The sequence below is a fragment of the Culicoides brevitarsis genome, chromosome 1 (assembly GCF_036172545.1).
Source record: "Culicoides brevitarsis isolate CSIRO-B50_1 chromosome 1, AGI_CSIRO_Cbre_v1, whole genome shotgun sequence".
NCBI lineage: Eukaryota > Metazoa > Arthropoda > Insecta > Diptera > Ceratopogonidae > Culicoides > Culicoides brevitarsis.
Genome location: NC_087085.1, coordinates 10,668,907 through 10,693,180, shown reverse-complemented (window position 1 = coordinate 10,693,180; position 24,274 = coordinate 10,668,907). Strand labels below are relative to the sequence as shown.

General features: G+C 26.4%; 1 protein-coding gene across 1 annotated transcript; it reads right to left on the bottom strand.

Annotated features, from left to right (window-relative positions):
* Window positions 1-2,637: 2,637 nt before the first annotated feature.
* LOC134837253 (uncharacterized) lies at window positions 2,638-7,638 on the bottom strand. Its single transcript, XM_063852621.1, has 11 exons — window positions 6,964-7,638; window positions 6,821-6,896; window positions 6,712-6,753; window positions 6,604-6,645; window positions 6,173-6,208; window positions 6,067-6,114; window positions 3,895-4,547; window positions 3,709-3,828; window positions 2,855-2,938; window positions 2,758-2,799; window positions 2,638-2,691 (listed from the first exon to the last, which is right to left on the bottom strand). The coding sequence occupies exons 1-11, from the start codon at window positions 7,636-7,638 to the stop codon at window positions 2,638-2,640; spliced, it is 1,872 nt and encodes a 623-aa protein (XP_063708691.1).
* Window positions 7,639-24,274: the final 16,636 nt, after the last annotated feature.

Sequence of the window (24,274 nt, the reverse complement as noted above, 5' to 3'; positions counted from 1 at the left end):
AACACCACACAAGTATGTGACTTGATGGACAAACAGCTTCTAGAATTTTGGATGAAGACAAGAAAAAGTTTCAAACGTGGATTAAATTGTTTCTTCTTCGAAAAAAGACACATGTTACTGAAACTATCTTTTTATGTGTTGCAACGAAAAATGTTCGATTGACTTGAAAAAGTTGACATGTGAGAAAAGGAATTTTTTATGGACTTTCAATGTTCTTCTTTTTGGTTACAAGAAAAACTTTTAAACACTTGATTTTGTCTTTGAATGAAAATTTGTTTCCAGAAAAAATTATCGTTTAATAAAAAAAATTCAAAAATTTTCGAAAATTTTATTTAATGAAATTTCATTAATTTTATCTAAAATATTAAAATTTTTTATTCACTTCTCTAATTTTTTTGGAAAAAAATATAAAATAATAGTCATTACTTTCAAACAACTCATTCAAAATAAAAGATTTGTAAAATCACACATACAAAAAAATTTTCTTCTGAGATTTCATGTCGCAAAAATAAAGAACTCAGAGAGAAGATGCCAACTTTACATGCAACACTTGCAGCAAAAATATGTTTCAAAAAGAATGCAGTCTTGTTCAGATTAGTTTTAAATGCTAATACGATCTTGTGTCGACACAAATTGAGTATGTTGGAAAAATGTTTGGTCCAGTTTCGAAGAAGTGTACGAAAAAATAATAAAGTTTCATTGGCATGCAACTGCAATAAGGAATTATTGTGTGGTGTGATGGAATAATATTTTTTTTACCATTAGACGCCAGTTGCATTTCAATTGATGCTTAAATTTAAATTGAGAATTTATGGTTAAAGGATTAAAATCATTTATTTTAATTGAATGAAATTACAAAGAATATGCTTTGGGTAATTAAAGTAGTATCAGTTTTAAGAAAATAACTTTTTTAGCTGTAAATTTTTTATAAACACGTAGAAACGTGAAAATTAAAAAAAAATATATATAACATAAAATATATATTTATATAAATATAATATATAAATATATAATTATATAAAAAATATATAGAAAATATAAATGAAAAAAATAAGATGAAAAAAAAATCCGTTACAAATTAAAAAAAAAATTAATAATTAATGGAACATCAATTTTGAAGTTAATACTATTAATAATAATATTTTTCCATTAGTTTTTTTTTCCTTTTTTTTTGCAAATATTTAGACAAATTTAAATTATTTCTCATAAAATCAGAAAATAAATTAATGAAAATTAATTTTAAAAAATTTTGTTAAAAATTTTGAAAGTTTGTTAAAAATATAAAAAATTTTTTTTTGTAAATAAAACGGGTTATTTTTTTTTTAAATAAGAATCATCTACATTACGGTAATACGATGTTTTTTACAATTAAGAATTATATCCAGTAAATAAACCATACTTAAGTTACAAACAATAGTTTGGTATTCGAGCTGATTTTATTAAAAAATATTTTTCCGCTTCAAAATCTCTAAAAATATTGATTAGGACTCACTTACAAGGGCTATGAGTTTAAGATAGATTGGTTTTATGAAACTGAATTTGATTCATCTCATTTCTCTGATAGGATATCGTCCTTATACGAATCATACATCACTCAATAGATCCGATCGAAGCGACTTTAGTTTTCACAATTTCGAGAGTTTAAGATTTTTTTATTCAAGTATATCCAAAATGAAACATGGTTAGGTTTCGAAAAGTTTTTGTGAGCTTTTTTGGCTTTTTTGCTCTCAATGTAGTTCAGGAAGTATATTCTGTGCTATTGAAATGTCATTCACTTGTCAAACAGAACCCCTCGATACTTAAAACCGAAGATCTCAATTTGATCAGCTTCTTTTAAACTAAAAATAAATAAAAAAAAACTAATTAACTTAGATGTGTTTCATTAATTCAATTATGATTAAAAAAAATAGTTTATTGACACAGCTGAAAAAAAAATTAAAATATCTGTAAATTAAATGAAAAAAAAAAAATAAAAATAAAAAATACAAACACAAAAAAACTTTAGTGTAAATTAATTGATACTCACAATTCTCCTTAGCAACAATGGGCAATTTTTAATCCGCAAAGCACTTAATTTTCATGTTTCGGAGTTCCACAAATGGCTAAAACATGCGCGTAAATTTGTTACTGTTGCCATTTACGACGAAATCATTTATTATAAAAGGTTTTGTCTTTTTGCGCAATGACTCAAGGAACATCTTTTTATATTTCCCTCGTGGATTTTTAAAGTAATAAAGATTTTTCGTATGGATGTTTTGTTTCTCGTACAAGTAAGAAGAATACAATTTTTTTTACTTGAAACTTTTCTCATCATGGTAGCGGAATGACGTTTCGTCACAGGATTTGTCCTAAGCTGGGATGTAATCATCATAAATTTAGAGAGATGTGCTCGAGAAGACATTTTTTTTTTTACTTAAAGTGAATTTAAGATAGTTTTTTTTTAGTTGTTTGAAACTTTATTCTGAACAAAAAAAAAATTAACTAATTTAAAAATTTTATTGTACAAAATTTTAAGCTAAAAATAATTTAAATTTTTTAAATTTATTTTTTTTTGTTTAAAATGAATCTGATCTTGAGTAATTATAAAAAAAATCTAGAGCTCTATTATTTTGGGGAGACAGTCATTTTTTGAAACTCTCATGATGTGGTCGAACTTGGAGTCTCTGTCGTCGTCGTTGTAGTAGTTGTGGGCTAAAAATTGATTTAAAAAATTAGAAAAAATTAGAAAAAAATTTTTTTTTCCGAAATTTAACTTACAGTAGTTGTCGATGTAGTTGAAGAAGTTGTAGTCGTTGTGGGCTAAAAATAAAGAAAAATCAATTTATGAATAGAAAAACATTTAAATTAAACTTACTGTCGTTGTAGATGTAGTCGATGTAGAACTAGAAGTTGTTGATGACGTAGTCGTAGTTGAAGGCGTCGAAGTAGAAGTCGTGGTCTGAAAGAATAAAAAAAAATAATTATTGATGAGTTCATAGATAAAATAAAGAAATATATATATTAAAAAATTAATAAAAAAATTATTCATAAAAAGGGCCCTAAAAAGTAAAAAAATAAACGAAAAATTTTATAAAGAAAAAAGTGTATGAGAAAAAAACATTCGAATCCAAATCTTTATTTCAATTAAATCTCATTTATATTCAAAGATTTGGAATTTCATGGTTTTTTCTCATACTTAAAATTTGAAAATTTTTGTATATTTTTAACTTTTTTAGGACCCTATTTATAAAAAAAAAATATATTTTTAAAATAATTTTTTTTAATAATTTTTTAATTTTATGCCTTTGAGTTATTACAAAGGATGTCAGATTTCCTTAAATTTTTATGATGTTTCATTCTATAAAGTTTCTGGAAGATTCTATGAAGTTTTTCGAAGCTTTTATGAAGTTTTTCTAACATTTTATAAAGAATGAAAATTCTTAAAATTTATCCCAATGCACAATCTGAAAATTTTCCCGATGAACATTCCAAAACTTTGTCCCTGTACACAATCTAAAATTTTTCCCAATGTACATTTTAAGTCATATTGCATATGTACATTTTGAACTTAACCAATCCATTACTTAACGCGATAAATAGCAACAGCGCCATCTGAATTCTCAGTATGTAACTAAGAGCGTGACCCAATTACAGAAAACATTGAAATTTCAATAAAAAAGGTTTTAAAAACCTAAATCTCTAATTGAGTATTTTGAAAATTTTTCTTACCGTGCTTGGAGTCGTAGTTGATGTAGTCGATGTAGAACTGGAAGTAGTTGATGACGAGGTCGAAGTTGAAGAAGTTGTCGAAGTGCTCGTAGATGACGTAGTAGATGATGATGTGGTTGGCTAAACAATAAAAAAAATAATTCATCAATTTTTCCTATTTTTCCTCTTGAACAAGTGATAACTTACCGTAGTTGGCGTCGTTGGTGTCGATGATGTCGAAGTAGTTTCAACATCGCCCGTAACCATATCGTGAGACCAACTTGTAATGGAAATGGTTGTAATTCTTTGTGCAATCATCAAAAACGCACTGATCTTGTACATGATGGAATCAGTGCATGAAGAATAGTGAATCGAAGTAAAGGAACCATCAGAGCACGCTTTCAGCTCATAAATAATTGTCCTTTGAAGTTCTTGCATTTCTATGATGTGGATTTGAATTTCCGCAGCTTTCGAGGGACGTGTTGCACCGCAATAAGCTTGTCCCTGAATGCAATAATTCACGATGGTAGTCATGGCTTGATCGATCACAGCAATTCCGCTTGTAGCAGGAACCATATTAAGACCATTCGTTATGAAGTTACATTGATTTATAATATCCCATGAGATTGTGAAATAGTACGTAAAGCTTGGAGCGGGAGATAAAGTACCCATGGGGTAGACTGCGTATAAAGCATTGTTGTAAGCAAACGTCCAAGATGTCACTTGAATAGTTCCAAAGCTAGCCACTGTATTGGTATAATTCACATATCCAGCATCAGTATACAAAATCATTCGACTTTCTGGTTTTTCAAACGGGGCGGCAAAAACTCCCGAGCACAAGGCGATCGCACTAAAAATCACTAAAAACTTCATTTTGTAAAGTTATTGATTAATTTCAGGTTTTCGATTCAACTGTGAATATCAGACTGAATAATTCACGATGAACAAACCCTTTTATATCCAAAAGATCTGACCAATGGTTTTTATTTGTGATGAATATTGTTCCAATTGCCGACATAATTGACGCAAATTCAGTCAGTACGAAGATCAGTACGAAGAAATTTTGTGTTTATCGTTGATACAGTTGCGCTGTCGTCATACATCTGTTACGTTCTGTTATTTACGAATTCAGGAAATATTTTTTTGGTTTCTTCCACATTTTTTTCAAAATGAGATATTTTAAAACTTACAAATCACAAGATTTGGTTTTTGATCTGATTTGCAAATCCAATCAAAAAATTTTCAACCCTTAACTAATTTTTTTTGGTTTGATCTAAAAATTGATTTAGATCAAAATTAGATCAGATCGAATCAAAAAAAAAAAAAAAAAATACACAAAAAATTGAAGCCAAAAATTTTTTAAAAATTTTGGATTTGATCTGATCTAATTTTGATTTAAATCAATTTTTAGATCATGTCAAATCAAAAAAAGTTAAGGGTTAAAAATTTTTTGATTAGATTTGCAAATCAAATCATGATCTGATCTGTCGCCTCTAAAAAGATCAAATAATTTTTTGATTTTGATCTAGATTATACAAGCCTGCAATTTGTGAATGAAGTTTGCAATTGTTGTAATAAATGTAATAAGGCCGCTCCAAATTTTTTTCGAACTTTTTGTCCCAAAAACTTTTTTTCAAAATGGGGGGGGGGCAAGAAAATAAAAAAAAAGTTTTGAAATACTTTTTCATACAAAATGACAAAATTTTAACAATTTTTAATCAATAATGAATATTTGAGTTATTTTTATGGTAGTTTTATGGTAGTAGAGGTTTGATAATTTAAAATTAATCTCAAAGTATTTCAAGGTAAAAATTTAAATAAAAAAATTTCATAAAAATAACTGTCAAAAAAGTTTGAAAAGTAATTTTTTTTGAAAAAAAATTCAAAGAAGAAAATTCATGTTAAAATACGATTTTTAATACAAAAATTCTTAATAATTGGAATTTTTTTAAAAAATTTTAGAATATTCTTTGAAAAAATATTAAAAAAGACCAAAAAACGATCAATTTTGATGAAATTTTCAACTTTTTTTTTTATTTTGCCCCATTGGATTTTCGACTTTTGAAATGGGGCATGGGACAAAAAGTTTAAAAAAAATTTGGAGCGGCCTAATTACGAAAAAAAATTACGATTTGTTTTCATGCTGAAAAAACATCTTTGTGTTATAACCTCAAAAGTAAAAAAAACATTAAATTTTTTAAGGATTATTTTTTCTTTATTTACATTGGAATTCAAAAAAGCATTATAGCATTTTTCAAAAGTAAATATGGGCTTTATCTTCGTGCTGCAGCAGGAGCAGGAGTCGTAGTAGTAGTTGTTGTCTATAAATTGATAAAAATCATTTCATACTCTTTAGAATGTTCAAAAAACAAAACTTACAGTTGTCGGGGTTGTCGTAGTTGTAGAAGTAGTAGAAGAAGTCGTGGTCTAAAAATTTATAAAATTTTAAAAAATTATTACTAATAGTTTAGCAAATATTTCTTACCGTGGTTGGAGTAGTTGTTGTTGTAGTAGTTGTAGGCTAAAAAAAGAAATTAATTGTTATTAATTAGTTGTATGTAACGTATTAATATAAGGTATGAAACAAGTTCTTTAAGAGAGACAGAGATAAATCATATTATGAATTTCTCACTGAGCTCGTCAGACTTTTAGGATCAAGAATAATATATACCCCTGATTGATTTGATTGAAAATTGTTGCCCAAAATATATATCATTTTGGTCAGGGGTATATATTAATTTTGATCCTTAAAGTTTGACGAGCTCATTGAGAAATTCATAATATGAAAGGTCTATCTCTCTTGAAGAGCTTGTTTCATACATTATAGTTTGTTTTTTCCCTTTTCTCAATATAAATTTGTTTTAAAAGTTGAAAACTTCATTTTTTATGTTTTTTCTTATTTGGAATTCAACTTACAGTAGTTGTCGATGTAGTTGAAGAAGTTGTAGTCGTTGTAGGCTAAAAATAGAAATTGATTAAAAAAATTACAAAAATTATTTTTTTTGTATTTTAAATTGAACTTACAGTAGTTGTCGATGTAGTCGAAGAAGTTGTTGTCGTAGTAGGCTAAAAATGGAAATTGGTTAAAAAAATTACAAATGCTCTAATTTTTTTTATTTTAAATTGAACTTACTGTCGTAGTTGATGTAGTCGATGTAGAGCTGGAAGTTGTTGATGACGTGGTCGAAGTTGAAGAAGTTGTTGATGAGCTTGTCTAAATAATTAAAAACAAAGTTAATTCACACATTTTGTCTATTCACACAAGTGATAACTTACCGTAGTTGATGGTGTCGTTGTCGTAGTTGTCGTTGTCGAATTTGCAGGTGCGGGTGGACCATAAATGACATCATGAGACCATGTAGTATAGGAATAGTTTGTAACAGTCTGTGACATCATCAAAAATGCGCTGATTTTGTACATAACTGTGTGAGTGCACGGAGAGGCTATGATCGCAAATATCGAACCAGCTGAACAAGCTGTCAATTCCTTGATAATTTCCACTTGAAGTTTTTGCATAGCTGTAATTTGCTCTTCCATTGCTTTAGCTGCTTCAGGATTTGTCATAGCAACATGCAATTGACCCTGCATTACAATATTTACGATGGAAGTCATAGCTTGATCAATCATAGTAATGCCATCCTTCGAAGGTGCAAGGTGAAGTCCAGTCGTTATAATGTTACATTGTGCAACAATGTTTGTTGAAACTGTTGAATAGTACGTGAAGGTTGGAGGGAGTATTAAAACCTCAAACGGGAAGACTGCAACTACAGCATTGGTGTACATAAAGGACCAAGATGTCGTTTGAATAGTTGCAAAGCTAGCCACTGTATTGGTATAATTCACATATCCAGGATCAGTATACAACATCACTCGACTCTCTGGTTTTTCGAGCGGGCCTGCGAAAACTCCCGAGCACAAGGCGATCGCACCAATAATCGCTAAGAATTTCATTTTTTTTTAATTTTTCGAATTGACTTCACTTTTTCAAATTAAAAGTAAGACTGATTTAATCTCGTTAAGACTCTCGTTTTATATCTAAAAATTTCTTGCTGCTCTAATATTTTCAAATATTTAGACAACTGCAAAGTTTGTCCTTGACTTGACGCTATATTTTTTTTTAACTGTTTGATTTCCATCACATAGAAACAACGCGAAGTTTTGACACTTTTTTTTTAAATTTAAATTAATTCCATGAAATATAACAAAAGAAAAATTATTTTCATATCGAAAAATCATTTTTTTTTGTGACGCGTGTGACATGTTTTCATGAAAAAATTCCAAAAGAATCGCTAGTTTGTTGATTCAGATGAAAAGTATTTTTGAAGGTCTCTACGTTTTTCGTTGACACAATTGGGCTTTTTGTGCGTCAATCGTTGTTTTTGATACAATCCATTTACGTAAATCGTGTTTTTGCGTGTTATTTTTATCAGTTTTTTCCATGAGATCATTCAAGAATATTTGATAAAAAAAAATAAGTGTTTTCACCAAAAGAGTTATTCAGAAAGTCAATAGGTGAGTTACCTTCATTCAAGTTCAATGAGGTTAAAACAATAATCGAAAATATTTTTCGAAGATACTTTTAATTAAGTATGGGAAATGTCTTAAAAAAGATTTCAAACTACTAATTAGACATTTTCTAAAAATATGAGTTTTTTTTAAATTTTGAAAATTAAGAGGTTGTTTACAAAATTGAACACTTTTCACTTAGAGCAGGCTTGTATGATTTAAATCATAATTAAGAATCAAAAAAGTGATTTGATTTTTTTAAGAGACTTTAAGAGATTTTTTTTAAATTTTGATTTAAATCAATTTTCAAATCAAATCAAATCAAAAAATTTCAGTTTTGAAAAATTTTTGATTGATTTGCAAATCAAATCTTTTTTGATTTGATTTGAGGCATCAGATCAAGATTTGATTTTGATTTTCAAATCTTTGATTTAAATCATACAAGCTTGACTTAGAATTTAAAAAAGCAAGAAAATATTGACTTTTGTAATAATTTTTTCAAAATTAAGCTTAATTTAAAGATTTTAAAATTTTTTCGAAAAGTTCAGAAAGAAGAAAATTGAAAGTTTTTTTTAAAGTTCAAAAAATCATGTCAGATAGCATTTCAATATGATGAGTAATTATTTTTAACGTATATTTTTAGATCATCTGAAAGCTTTCGATTATCGGTCAATGATATTACTACTCGTTTCATTTTGTTGTATTCGTTTAATCCTTTGTAATAAAATGAGTTTTGTGTTCAGTACTGTTTCTTCTGCTTTAAAGCAAATTCTGCATTCATCTTTGTTCAATCTTTTATGACCTGTAAGGAAAGCAATGAATTCTCTGATTTGTTTGACATTCATATTAAGTAACTCTTTAGTTCTTCTTGAAAATCTGCAAAGTACAAATGAATTCACATGATTTGATAGATTTCTTTCTTTATCCTCCAAATATTAAATGGTTTCATTAATGAGCCATCCAAAAGTCGTCCTTTTTGTAATTTGTAGAGCAATATTGAACAAGGTTCAAAAAATTTATAGCAAGAGATTTTTTGATGGTTTTGTGTTAGTTAGGCCTACAGAAGTCCAAAAAACTTTAATTTTGTAAAATTCTAGAATGTTGTTGTTGTTGTAGATGTCAAGTCCATCTTGCGATGATTTGGGCAGGCATACTTTTAAACGTTCACATTTATTGCACTTTTCACGTAATTCAGAGCGTTTCTTTTAAATTCTTGAATACTATCACAGTCTGTTTTATATTGTTTCGACATTTCATTAAAAAGTCTGACACCGTCGTACCACACTGAATGTTGTTCATTGATCGAAATTTCATGATGATCAGCGTTTTTACCAAATTTTAGTTCGGGTTGGTATGCCAAAGAGGTACTTGAAAACCCCCAAATCCACTAAAAAATGTCTAAAATCTCAAAAACTCGTTCTAGAATTTTTAATTTAAGTTTTTTCGATTAGTTTAGGTTTATTTATGCCATTTGAAAATTCTGGGTGATATGAAAATTCTGAAAAAGAAAAAAAATACATTATAAAGCTCATTTCGGATGAAACTTACCTTCGTTGCATGAATTTTTTGATCAACAGCATGGCTAAAGATTTTTCTCTTAAGGTTTTTTATAACAACCCGACATATTTTCGCTTTCCAAACAAAGTCAACGTCTCCTTCCATTCATTCTCATTATCTCCTTGAGCATAGTCTCAGCGACAAGCTTTGTTTACCTGTAAGCTAGACGACATCATAAACAGCAGCTCTCTGACAACGACGACAAAATTCTCAATGATGTGTGATAAGAGATAGTGTAAATTCCATAGTGATAATTCCTTTCATCATCATCGTCATCGTCAACATCAGGTTTGTTTAGTTCCGTGCCATCATTATTTATTTATGTTTTTCATAAGTGTATCGCAACCAATGTTTACAATCATGTGTGTGAAGGAGGTACTTGCAATAACAAGACAAGTTTATTTTATAATTTACCAACTACTAAATATTTAGAAGGAATAGCAGTTCAAATATTTATGTTTCGTATCATTTTGCTGGTCCTTCATTATTTTCGAAGACGAAGACGACGACGCCGACCACAATGATGTGTTTATGGTTTTTGCCGTATCCGGACAATAAACTGTGTGTGTGTGTGTTTGTCGAGGAAAATTACTTTCACGTAAAACTGAAGAGTAGTAGTTTGAAAAGAAGAAAAGGTAGCGTCTGTCTCGGTATATGTTCACAAAATTGAAACAATATAAAAGGATTTTTGAATAGATTTCTTTGATTTTGTTTGAGTTTTAGTTTGTTTGTCTTTTGTCGTGCTTGCAAAAACTTTTGTTCGTTCCTTTCACAATATTCCAACAATGATGCAGCATAGAGAAAAGTTTCAAGACTCGCAGGCATTCGCAAAGATATGACAGACATCATTAGTTTTTGTGTCTGATTGTTATTTGTTTTGTTCGAGCCTTTGCTGCATTACTTAAAAAGAGAAAAGATGTACTTTTAATAACAATAATCAGCTTGAAACGCCAGAATTGTCTCGAAAGTTGACAAATTAAAATTTTCCGGCGCTAATGAAATCGCTCACATGAAAAATCTCCGCTTTAATTACATTAGTGAGCCAAAAATAAAAAATTACGAGGGGGGGAAATGACATTTATTTCACCTCACATCATAATAAAAGACCGAAAAAATGCCTTTTTTTGTTCACTTTAAATATCAAATGTAACATAATAACTCAACTTGCACTGAAGAAATATGATTGTCATTATTTTTGTTGATACATTCTGACAACATGAAATATTGCAAGTTCGTTCAGATTTTTATCAAATGCTCTTGAAAAAAGAATTTGTGACTTTATTTAAATTAAGTTTTGAAGCTGACCTTCTGTGATGAAATGAAAAATAGGACAAAAATGTAATTAATGACTTTCACAGGATGGAATTAGCATACTAAAGACCCTATTTAATAAAAATAAAATAGATCCATTATCCGTCTAAATTTTTGTTTTGTTAGAAACGTTAGTCACAAATGGAATGGTCGTCGTGTGTAACGGAGAAATAATAAAAAAGGGGTATGTATTCGTTTCATTATTTGTTTTTCATTAACCATTTCATTTTATCTTTTCACTCCATTCTCGACTTTAAAAGTGAAATATTTTTTTAAAAAAGTTTTTGTTTGCAATGTTTTCTTTAAGAATTTGAGCGTATTTTTATTTTTTTTATTTTTAAATATTTAATTAATTTTTTTTTCTATTTTGAAATTAATTCAAACAAAAAATTATAATATTTATATTTTATTATTAATTAATTTAAAAATAAATTTAATTTTATTTTTTAATTTTAAATTTAATTGATTTATTTTCTATTTTTGAATTAAATTAAAAAAAATAAAATTTTTAATCATAATAATTTAAAAAAAAATATAAAATATTAAAAAACTTAAATATTTTTAAGCAAAACTTGTTCAAAATTCTTATTTCTAAATGTAAATAATTTTTTAAAAAAATATTTTTATTTTATTTTATTTTTTTGTTAAAAGGTTAATGTAAATTTAAATTTACAAAAAAAAAAACATTTTTTTTAAATTAAAAATTACATTTAAAAAATAGAATTTTGAACAAATTTTGCTTGAAAACATTTAATTCAATTAGTTTTTTAAATTTCATTTAATTTTTTTTAAATTTGTATTGATCAAAATTATTTAAAATTCAATTCAAAATTTTTACAATCATATTTTTCTTGAAAAAATATATGAAATTGTAACAAAAAAAATTATGAAACAAATTGCTTTTTTATTGAGAAGAATGAAAATATGATTAAATTAATTGTAAAATAAAATTATAAAAAATATTAAATTTTATTAGGTAAATTTAAAAAAAAATGAAAAATTAAAAATATAAAATTTTATACTTGAAATTTAATTTTCAAAACTTACGGACACTGAAACTCTTCAAAAAAGCTCCTTCTAACCCAAAAAATATATTTCCTTTTTTTCTGAAAAAAAAAACAGAAAATAAAATGTAACAATGCAGTAATCATTTGTCATTTTAAAAACGTCCGAGCTACCATTTGTCTAATTCATCATCATCTGCAGGTCATTCGTCCTTTAATTGTTGTCGCTTTTCATTCTGTAAAATTCCTGCTAAAAGAAAAAAAATATTAAAATGATAAAAACCGTAACGAGATAACAAAACAAATAATAATCATGAAAAATATATTTTTAAATCAAACACAAAGAAAATGGAAAATCTAATTAATCATTTTATCAAGTTGACAGATGAATCTGTTTTGTTACTTTCCTTCTCTTGCGTAAACTCATTACAAAATATTTTTGCGTGTCTTTAACTTTTTTTTTATAAAAACAAATTTATGAAGGAAACGACTTCCTTGATTGACGTCCGCATGCTCGTCTAAAGTTTTTAATTGTTTTATTAGGAGAAAAAAAATAAAGAGTAAGACAAGCTTTTAAAAAATTTTTTATATCAAAAAATAAACAAAACGAAATTTTCTGGAATAATAATTTTTTTACTGCACGATAAGAAACACAAAAACATGGTGAATTGCTGTAGGCATGAAATAATGCAAGAAAAAAATTATTTTTTTGAATATAAATTTTGTTGTACTTACGCGTTTGACTATAAAATATGAAGTAGATAATAATAATGAAAGTCCAGAAATTGTAGTTTTACTCAAAAATATGTACGAAGCAACATGGGCAAAAAAAAAATCAATTTAAATGCAAATTTTTTACTCTGCTTTACAATCAATTACATGCGCTTGCATCGTTGAACTTGCATCAAAATATACGTTAAAATACCGAAAACAGCCTATTGAAGACAAGAGTGTTTGTTTTTCATGGAATATCTCAATAAAACTCCCTTTTTCGGAATAAATGTTAAAAAATATCTTGTGATCCTTCCTTGTAGTTAGTTTTTCGGTAATCCACAAAGCAACAACAACAACGAGTAAATTTATTAGTAAGTGAACAATTACACATAAATTGTGTATTTTCCAAGCAATTTATCAAGTTGTGCGTCACACACTCCTTTCCGTTGCAGAGGTAAGCCGTATTTGCATATTTTCTTTGCCCTTTGCGAAATGCACTTCCATGAAAAACAATTAATCCCATTTTATATGCTTGATTTCACAATATGTCTCCTTGTTCATTTGCCTTCAATTTTCCTCTTACCTCAATTTCTGTGAAATTTTGCAGAAATTTGTTGCAAATTACGAAGGATTTGTTTTAAATTAAATTAACAATATTGATCCGACTGACATTGCTCCGAGAAAAGTAACATCGTTCATGATCGTCTGGCGAAAATTTATTATTATCACCTTATCACAAAAGATTATACTGTTTTTCGTTAAAGCCATAAATAATATTATATAATCACTTTATTCGATGTGTCCCTTTTTGTTCTTCTTCTACATCTTCGGGCATGCCGTTTCATCTTCGTGTTGCTTTCAGGCCAAAAAAGGAAAATCGTTTCAAATCCCCATTTTTTATAAGGTAACTTTTACAAATCCAATGGGTTTTCTATAAATTTAGAAGATATAAATCATTTTGCTTGACTATACACACCAGACACACTTTTCTTCTTTATTTAATTTTTTTTAGCTATCGTAAGCTTTATAACCTGATTATATTTTATTTTTCTCTGCCTGTGTCCAGGGAAGTTAATCCGGGGATACGACCCGTAACTTTGGTAGTAATTGAAAAATGTTCAAGTGCAAAGTTTTTTGTGCAAAATGGGAAATATCGCTTATCAAAGGTTTTAAATATGGGTTTAAAAATATTTAGACTCAGGTAGTGTAAAATTAGCTATCATATTTTATTTTTTAGAAAATTATAAGCTGCTTTCTATTTCTTTTGCCAATTGATAATTTTCAGATTTAAATTTTTTATGAATATTTTATTTTTAAAAATTTATTTTACTGTGAAATACTTATTAGTCATTATATTTCATTTTTTCTATGTCTTTATTTTATTCAAGTTTCATTAATTGATTAAATTAAATAAAAAAAAAATTAAATTAAATTTAATTCAATAAAATAAAGTTATTTGCTTAAATGAACGATCTTTGCCGATTCTTTTATTTTTAATAAAATTTATAATAAAAATAAATAAAAATAAAATAGTAAAAAATAATATACCTAAATTAATATTAAAAAATAATAAAAGTTCAATTAGGCGAATAAATTTAATTTCTTCATTTTTTAAATGATTAATATTTTTAAATAAAAAATTAATATTTTTTTTATTTTTTGTTTGTAATTTTATAACGTTTTTGGATGTTAAACGTTACTTTTTAACATTTTATTAATCTAATATATTATTTTTTTAAATTTGAACTCAAAATTAAAGAAAAAATTAAAAAAATATTACAAAATTAAAATTTTTGAAAATGATTTTTTATTCAAAAAAATTCCCAAAAATGTCAAAAATGCTCCAATTTTTATTTTAATTTTTCCCCCTGAATTTTTTTGACAAAATCGAAGGAGGCGACAAAAAATGGAAATATCAAATTTATTAATAAAATTAAATAAAATTTTAAAATATTATTAAATAAAAAACCAGATAAAAAAGTTCATAAACAAAAATTTTTACTTAATATTTATATAATTTTTTTTAAATTAAAATACTATTGACAATTTTTGTATCTTATTAAAATTATTTAATTATTATTAAATTCTCAAAATTATCTGAATTTCCAGATTAAAAAAATTTTTTTTTCAAAAAAAAAAAAAAAAAAATTTGAATAATTTGTTTCAGAAAATATATGAAAAAAATAATTTTAAATAATATTTTATAAAATATTAGAAAAAAATATAAATTTTAATCAGAAAAGCAGAAATATTAAATTTCAATCTAATTTTAATTCAAATTTCCAATAAATTCTCAATACTCACCAATCTCAAGTTTGTCTACCAATATCTTCGATGATTAATTGAAATTCACAAGAAACACCGCAAATCAAGAAACCGTTGCCCTATAAATTCATTGAAAATGATTATCTTCCCATGCAATGTCCCAAAATGAAGTCACCTCGTAATTTTAATCAGAAATTTTCATTAAAACTACTTACCCGATGCATTTTCTCTTTGATACAATGAGCTCCAATTATTCCGTAATTCAATAATATTCAATATCAAGGAAGATTCAATTTATGTTGTCTGGCAAAGGACATTCATTATAACATTGAGTAAATATAATTTTGTCGTGCAGTGCAGTAAATTCGATACAAATTTCGAGTCTCTCACTTTATTTGAATAGAAATCACCTTATTATGTGCCTCGTGCTAAGCTGCTGTTGTTCATCGAGTTGGTCGAGAGTGGCAACATGTTGTTCAGGTAACGAATCGTGTGCCTGGACAATTAATTGCAGATGATTAGAACGTGATCTTTATTTAATATTTAATAACAATTATAATAAACGAAAATGTTTGTTTATTGGACATTCCATGCCAATGCCATGCTTTTGTGAAATGAATACCTCTCTCCATTCTCCGTTTTTAGAGCTAAATAAAGTACAAACAGATGACAAACCAGATATTGCATTTTTTTCGTGAAATTGCTCCTGAAAAGAGAAATGGAAAGGAAAATTAAATTGCAAACAATAAACAATCATAACGTTCATTTCTATCCTACTTTTTTTTTTGCTCACATGATTGTTACGTTCGTGTAATAATAACGAAAATTCCTTAAAATTCTATCCCGATTTTTTTTATTACACTGTCAGGTATGTATGGTCATGCCAGAAAACGATACAATTATTATTGTGGAGTAGAAAACGATACGAACGGCGCTTAATGTTTATTTTACGGAATGCAATAATGTACAAGAGACGCTCGCTGAACGACTGAATTTCCAGCAGCTATGATTTTATGAGTTTTGCAGTAATGTGTCGTCGTCGTGTATGAACATTTTTGTACTTTTTTTCTGTTTTTATATCCAGGGTTGGAAAAATTTTTGAGTTTTACTTAATTTTTTTTTTGTTTAATAATTTGAGATTGAAAAATTTTGAATTAAATCAATAAAAATTAAAAAAAAAAAATTTACTTAAAATTTTTAACTTTTAATAAAATCTTTAAAATTAAGTTTAAGCAAGAAGTTAAAATTTTTGAATAATTGACTTTAGAAAAAAAATTTTGAAAATAAAATAATTAGAGCTCAAAGCTTTTTATGTAAATCAGCTTAAGTAAAAGTTTGAGTTTGACTTAAGTAAAATTAAATAAGGCCGCTCCAAATGAAAATCAAAAATAAAGTCCAAAATTTTTGAAAATAAAATTGGAAAATAAAAAAAATTTGAAATACAGTGAAAATTCTATCATAGGGCACCCAAAATTAAAATAAGTGTACCAATAAGAGAATATATATTCTCTAATAGGGCATATCAATATTCAGAAATTCATGCATTTTTCAAAGAAAATTCGTAAGAAATGATGGATTTATAAATATTTTTGATCATTAAGCTAAATGTTTACTGTTTTGATCAAAAACTATTCAAAAATTTGAAAATTTTATTGAGAAAATTTAAAATGATGAATTTCTTTAATTTTTTTTTTAAATTTTTAACTTTTTGAAGTTTTTCTTTCTTAATTATCATATTTTAGACAATTTGAAACTTTTTTCCATTGAAAATAGTTAAAATAAACCCAAAATTTGAGATTTCGATTGAAATTCTATAGAAAATCGATGTGCCCTATTAGAGAATATGCCCTAACTCAGAATTGCCCTATAATAGAATTTTCACTGTACTTAATTTCATACAAAATGACAGAATTTTAGCAATTTTTGACCGTTGATTAACATTTTTGTTATTTTTTAATAATTTTTTTTTTTGAAAAATTGATTTTAGATCATTTAAACTTAAAAATTGAAAAATCAAAATTTCATAAAAAATAACTGTCAAAAAATTTTGAAAAAAAAATTCAGTAATTTTATGAAAAATATTTTTAGAGAAGAAAATTAAAGTTAAAATATAGTTTTCAAAACAAAAACTAAAATAATTGAAAATTTTTTATAGATTTTTTTTGAAAATGTCTTGAAAAATTATGAAAATAAGCCGACAATTTTGATGAAATTTTTAACTTTTTTTTTATTTTGCCCCATTGGATTTTTGACTTTTAAAATGGGGCATCGGACTTTATTTTTGATTTTCATTCGGCGGCCTAACTTATTTTTAAAATTTTTTAAAAAAATTTCAAAAAAAAAATATTTTTTTCACGAAATCGGGTCAAAAATCTAAAAATATTTGACTTTTGACTTATTTTAGCTTTTTTTTTAACTTGAGCCTTAGTAAGGTAATTAAGTCAAAATATTCTTTTTTAAGTTAAAATTTAAATCACATAACTTTTGTCAAGTCATGATACATTTTTAAAAAATATAAAATTATTTTAAAATTTCATACTTTTGAAAAACAATTTACTTAATTTAAAAAAATAATTAAAAGACTTTTATTTTAAATTATTAATTTTTAACTTTAATAAAAAAAAAATATTTTTTTAAAATTTTCTTAAAAATTCAAATTTAATTTTAAATATAATTTAAAATTTTAATTTTTCTAATTTTTAATTTTAATTTAAAAAAAATATTTTTATTAATTTCCTTTTTTTATCAAATTTATATTTTTAAATTTATTAGAGCTTTTAATGAAAATTCAAAAATAAGTAATTTTTATTATATTTTTTTTCTCAAAAACGAAAGCATTAGGTATTCTTCGAAGTTTATTGAAAAATTTTAAAAGCAAAATTTAATTTTTTAATTAATAATCTTAATTTTAATTAATCAATAAAAAAATAATAATTAATTAAAAATTAATAAAATTTACTTCAAAATTTTTAATCAATTTAATTAAATTAATTGTCAATTTAATTTAATGTTTTTTTATTAAATTTTGACTCAAAAACTTTTCCAACCCTGATAATTTTTTTTGCCATTTGCAATTGCTTGAATATTGTTTTATTATTGGGAATACAACACAAAAAAAAATCACTCCGTCATTTGTTATTTGACTTGAAAATAAATATTGTTTTATGGTTGTTCATCAACCGATGTCGCGATTGGGGCTATTTTTACTGCGCCTCATCATAACTGCGGATAGCAACATTGTCACAATGATATTGACACAAAATGCATGAAAATTGTCGTAAATTTTTCCGTTTGTTTATTAACAACGTTTGCTGGATTTTTTTTTCTGTTATTCAATGGCGGTTAATTTTTTTTTTCGTTTTCTGGCTCGTTTTTCAAGGAGAGTTTTTAAAAGTTTTGTCGAGTGGTGTAATAAAAATATCGCATGAACGTATTTTTTAAATAGCAATTCAAAACTTTGTCTACCTGTTCGACCTGCTTTCAACGTTTCCAGAGAGGAAAAAATGTGCATATTTTCCACTTTAATGAACATGAAGATGCATTTTTGAAAGCTACTCCGTTTATTTGATAGTTGTAATAAATGGGTAACTGTCACTTGGGCTAAAATTTCACATAAAAAAACAAAACGAATTTTTTTCCTGAGCTTTTTTCTAAATTGAAAAAAAGTGGCTTTTATCCAGTGAGAAAAAGAGTGTCAAAACTTTTAGAAAGTAGGTCGAAAAATGATAGTTTACAGAATTTTTTTTTAATTCTCAAGGAACTTCTGAGTTTACTCAGCTTCGTTTTTATTTACTGCTCCGTAAAAAACAAGAAAAAAAGGAAATAAATAAATCAGAAAAATGATCTCGCATGTGTTTCGAATATTTTTTATCTCACCTTTGTTCGAGAAAAACGAAGACAACGGGATTAGAAAAAAAATCTTGATGAAGGAGAAAAAAAGAGGAAAAATAAAACAATAGACAGTAAAATATGTTTGTTAACAAACAATAAAATGTTTTTCCAGAAAAAAAAGGAAAATATTATGTTAAAAATATCTTACAAGTGTGTGGGATGCGTGCAAGAAATGTTTCGTTTTTTGTTTTCCGCACAAAGAAAAACTGAGAGAAAAACATAAAAAATCGAGTTGAGCAAAAATTTTGACTTTGAGACAAAATTCGCTCATGAAAAAGGACGCACTGTCCGGCACATTTGTGTAATAAATCTTAATCGTGAATCGGCATGTGTGTCCTCCCTCACCTTTCTTCGCCTTGTGACGCTTGGGTATCTTGTTAAATCGGTCGTACTTCCGACGATATTGTTCTTACTTCGACTTTGTTATCTCTATCTACCGCGCCATCGTCGTCGTTGCTGCAAAGTGAAATGCTTGGAGAATGAGTTCACATAATTCTCCGGATAAAAACCAATATTTTTCTGCTCTAAATCATCCGAAGAGCGTTTGTGTGTGCCCCGCAACGGGAGTACGTTGAAGGTAAGCTTTTGTTTTTAAAATGAAACATTATGGAGAGAGTTTGCTAAGAGTATTTATGATCGGAGAAAGAAAAGTTTTAACGAACTGAGTGACGATTTGGTTCTTTTTTGAGCTTCTAATTAGGTTTGAAATTAATAATTTTGTTCAATTTATAATTTTTACTTGAAATTGTTGATATTTAGATTTCTTTTTAACTTCAAATAGGGCTTAGAGTCGATAAATTTTGTTTATTTATCATTTGAACAAACTTGAGTCCGAAAATATTGATAATTTGTATATGTTTAAAGTATTTTTCTGCAATTTGTCCTTCAAATGACCTTCAAAGTCAATATGTGTTTCTATCGCAGTCTATCAGAGTCAGGCAGTTTTGAGTTGCAAAATGATTAAAAATGATAAATAAGAGCCCTCTGACAAATTTTTAACCATTTGGAGCAAGATTTGACAAAAATGGCTTTGACACAGTTTTTGACACAGTTTTTTTTGCTCTTGATTTAGTTTTCAAAACAAAACTATGTCAAAGAAAAAAATTTTTTTTCAGTTTCAATTTTTTTGCAGTTTTAAGTTAGAAAATGATTAAAAATGATAAATTAGAGCCCTCTGACAAATTTTTATTCATTTGGAGCAAGATTTGACAAAAATAGCTTTGACACAGTTTTTTTGCTCTTGATTTAGTTTTTAAAACAAAACTATGTCAAAGAAAAAATTTTTTTTTCAGTTTCAATTTTTTGGCAGTTTTGAGTTAGAAAATAATTAAAAATGATAAATTAGAGCCCTCTGACAAATTTTTATTCATTTGGAGCAAGATTTGACAAAAATAGCTTTGACACAGTTTTTGACACAGTTTTTTTGCTCTTGATTTAGTTTTCAAAACAAAACTATGTCAAAGAAAAAAATTTTTTTCAGTTTCAATTTTTTGGCAGTTTTGAGTTACAAAATGATTAAAAATGATAAATTAGAGCCCTCTGACAAATTTTTATTCATTTGGAGCAAGATTTGACAAAAATAGCTTTGACACAGTTTTTGACACAGTTTTTTTGCTCTTGATTTAGTTTTCAAAACAAAACTATGTCAAAGAAAAAATTTTTTTTCAGTTTCAATTTTTTGGCAGTTTTGAGTTACAAAATGATTAAAAATGATAAATTAGAGCCCTCTGACAAATTTTTAAACATTTGGAGCAAGATTTGACAAAAATTGCTTTGACACAGTTTTTGACACAGTTTTTTTGCTCTTGATTTAGTTTTCAAAACAAAACTATGTCAAAGAAAAAAATTTTTTTCAGTTTCAATTTTTTGGCAGTTTTGAGTTAGAAAATGATTAAAAATGATAAATTAGAGCCCTCTGACAAATTTTTAACCATTTGGAGCAAGATTTGACAAAATTGGCTTTGACACAGTTTTTTTTTGCTCTTGATTTAGTTTTCAAAACAAAACTATGTCAAAGAAAAATTTTTTTTTCAGTTTCAATTTTTTGGCAGTTTTGAGTTAGAAAATGATTAAAAATGTTAAATTAGAGCCCTCTGACAAATTTTTAACCATTTGGAGCAAGATTTGACAAAATTGGCTTTGACACAGTTTTTGACACAGTTTTTTTGCTCTTGATTTAGTTTTCAAAACAAAACTATGTCAAAGAAAAAAATTTTTTTCAGTTTCAATTTTTTGGCAGTTTTGAGTTACAAAATGATTAAAAATGATAAATTAGAGCCCTCTGACAAATTTTTAACCATTTGGAGCAAGATTTGACAAAAATAGCTTTGACACAGTTTTTGACACAGTTTTTTTTGCTCTTGATTTAGTTTTCAAAACAAAACTATGTCAAAGAAAAAATTTTTTTTCAGTTTCAATTTTTTGGCAGTTTTGAGTTACAAAATGATTAAAAATGATAAATTAGAGCCCTCTGACATTTTTAACCATTTGGAGCAAGATTTGACAAAAATAGCTTTGACACAGTTTTTGACACAGTTTTTTTGCTCTTGATTTAGTTTTTAAAACAAAACTATGTCAAAGAAAAAAATTTTTTTCAGTTTCAATTTTTTGGCAGTTTTGAGTTACAAAATGATTAAAAATGATAAATTAGAGCCCTCTGACAAATTTTTAACCATTTGGAGCAAGATTTGACAAAAATAGCTTTGACACAGTTTTTGACACAGTTTTTTTGCTCTTGATTTAGTTTTCAAAACAAAACTATGTCAAAGAAAAAAATTTTTTTCAGTTTCAATTTTTTGGCAGTTTTGAGTTAGAAAATGATTAAAAATGATAAATTAGAGCCCTCTGACAAATTTTTAACCATTTGGAGCAAGATTTGACAAAAATAGCTTTGACACAGTTTTTGACACAGTTTTTTTTGCTCTTGATTTAGTTTTCAAAACAAAACTATGTCAAAGAAAAAAATTTTTTTCAGTTTCAATTTTTTGGCAGTTTTGAGTTACAAAATGATTAAAAATGATAAATTAGAGCCCTCTGACAAATTTTTAACCATTTGGAGCAAGATTTGACAAAAATAGCTTTGACACAGTTTTTGACACAGTTTTTTTTGCTCTTGATTTAGTTTTTAAAACAAAACTATGTCAAAGAAAAAATTTTTTTTCAGTTTCAATTTTTTGGCAGTTTTGAGTTACAAAATGATTAAAAATGATAAATTAGAGCCCTCTGACAAATTTTTAACCATTTGGAGCAAGATTTGACAAAAATTTAGTTTTTGACAAGTTTTTTTGCTCTTGAAAAACAAAACTATGTCAAAGAAAAAAATTTTTTTCAGTTTTAATTTTTTGGCAGTTTTGAGTTAGAAAATGATTAAAAATGTTAAATTAGAGCCCTCTGACAAATTTTTAACCATTTGGAGCAAGATTTGACAAAAATAGCTTTTTGACACAGTTTTTGACACAGTTTTTTTGCTCTTGATTTAGTTTTCAAAACAAAACTATGTCAAAGAAAAAAATTTTTTTTCAGTTTCAATTTTTTGGCAGTTTTGAGTTACAAAATGATTAAAAATGATAAATTAGAGCCCTCTGACAAATTTTTATCCATTTGGAGCAAGATTTGACAAAATTGGCTTTGACACAGTTTTTGACACAGTTTTTTTACTCTTGATTTAGTTTTTAAAACAAAACTATGTCAAAGAAAAAATTTTTTTTCAGTTTCAATTTTTTGGCAGTTTTGAGTTACAAAATGATTAAAAATGATAAATTAGAGCCCTCTGACAAATTTTTAACCATTTGGAGCAAGATTTGACAAAATTGGCTTTGACACAGTTTTTTTTGCTCTTGATTTAGTTTTCAAAACAAAACTATGTCAAAGAAAAAAATTTTTTTCAGTTTCAATTTTTTGGCAGTTTTGAGTTAGAAAATGATTAAAAATGTTAAATTAGAGCCCTCTGACAAATTTTTATTCATTTGGAGCAAGATTTGACAAAAATAGCTTTGACACAGTTTTTGACACAGTTTTTGACACAGTTTTTTGCTCTTGATTTAGTTTTCAAAACAAAACTATGTCAAAGAAAAAAATTTTTTTCAGTTTCAATTTTTTGGCAGTTTTGAGTTATAAAATGATTAAAAATGATAAATTAGAGCCCTCTGACAAATTTTTATCCATTTGAGCAAGATTTGACAAAATTGGCTTTGACACAGTTTTTTTTGCTCTTGATTTAGTTTTTAAAACAAAACTATGTCAAAGAAAAAAAATTTTTTCAGTTTCAATTTTTTGGCAGTTTTGAGTTACAAAATGATTAAAAATGTTAAATTAGAGCCCTCTGACAAATTTTTATTCATTTGGAGCAAGATTTGACAAAAATAGCTTTGACACAGTTTTTGACACAGTTTTTTGCTCTTGATTTAGTTTTCAAAACAAAACTATGTCAAAGAAAAAAATTTTTTTCAGTTTCAATTTTTTGGCAGTTTTGAGTTACAAAATGATTAAAAATGTTAAATTAGAGCCCTCTGACAAATTTTTATTCATTTGGAGCAAGATTTGACAAAAATAGCTTTGACACAGTTTTTGACACAGTTTTTTGCTCTTGATTTAGTTTTTAAAACAAAACTATGTCAAAGAAAAAAATTTTTTTCAGTTTCAATTTTTTGGCAGTTTTGAGTTACAAAATGATTAAAAATGTTAAATTAGAGCCCTCTGACAAATTTTTATTCATTTGGAGCAAGATTTGACAAAAATAGCTTTGACACAGTTTTTTTGCTCTTGATTTAGTTTTTAAAACAAAACTATGTCAAAGAAAAAAAATTTTTTCAGTTTCAATTTTTTGGCAGTTTTGAGTTACAAAATGATTAAAAATGATAAATTAAAGCCCTCTGACAAATTTTTATCCATTTGGTGCAAGATTTGACAAAAATTGCTTTGACACAGTTTTTGACATAGTTTTTTTGCTCTTGATTTAGTTTTCAAAACAAAACTATGTCAAAGAAAAAAAATTTTTTCAGTTTCAATTTTTTGGCAGTTTTGAGTTATAAAATGATTAAAAATGATAAATTAGAGCCCTCTGACAAATTTTTATCCATTTGGAGCAAGATTTGACAAAAATAGCTTTGACACAGTTTTTGACACAGTTTTTTTGCTCTTGATTTAGTTTTTAAAACAAAACTATGTCAAAGAAAAAAAATTTTTTCAGTTTCAATTTTTTGGCAGTTTTGAGTTACAAAATGATTAAAAATGTTAAATTAGAGCCCTCTGACAAATTTTTAACCATTTGGAGCAAGATTTGACAAAAATGGCTTTGACACAGTTTTTTTTGCTCTTGATTTAGTTTTCAAAACAAAACT

What these genes read in the sequence shown, in the direction of transcription:
- LOC134837253 (XM_063852621.1), bottom strand. Translation starts at nt 7,638, where the DNA reads ATGAAATTCTTAGCGATTATTGGTGCGATCGCCTTGTGCTCGGGAGTT. An exon ending in CGACTACATCAACTACGACA is followed by an intron (nt 6,754 to 6,820) that starts GTAAGTTCAATT and finishes TTCCATTTTTAG; the next exon opens with CCTACTACGACAACAACTTC. An exon ending in CAACTACATCGACAACTACT is followed by an intron (nt 2,692 to 2,757) that starts GTAAGTTAAATT and finishes ATCAATTTTTAG; the next exon opens with CCCACAACTACTACAACGAC.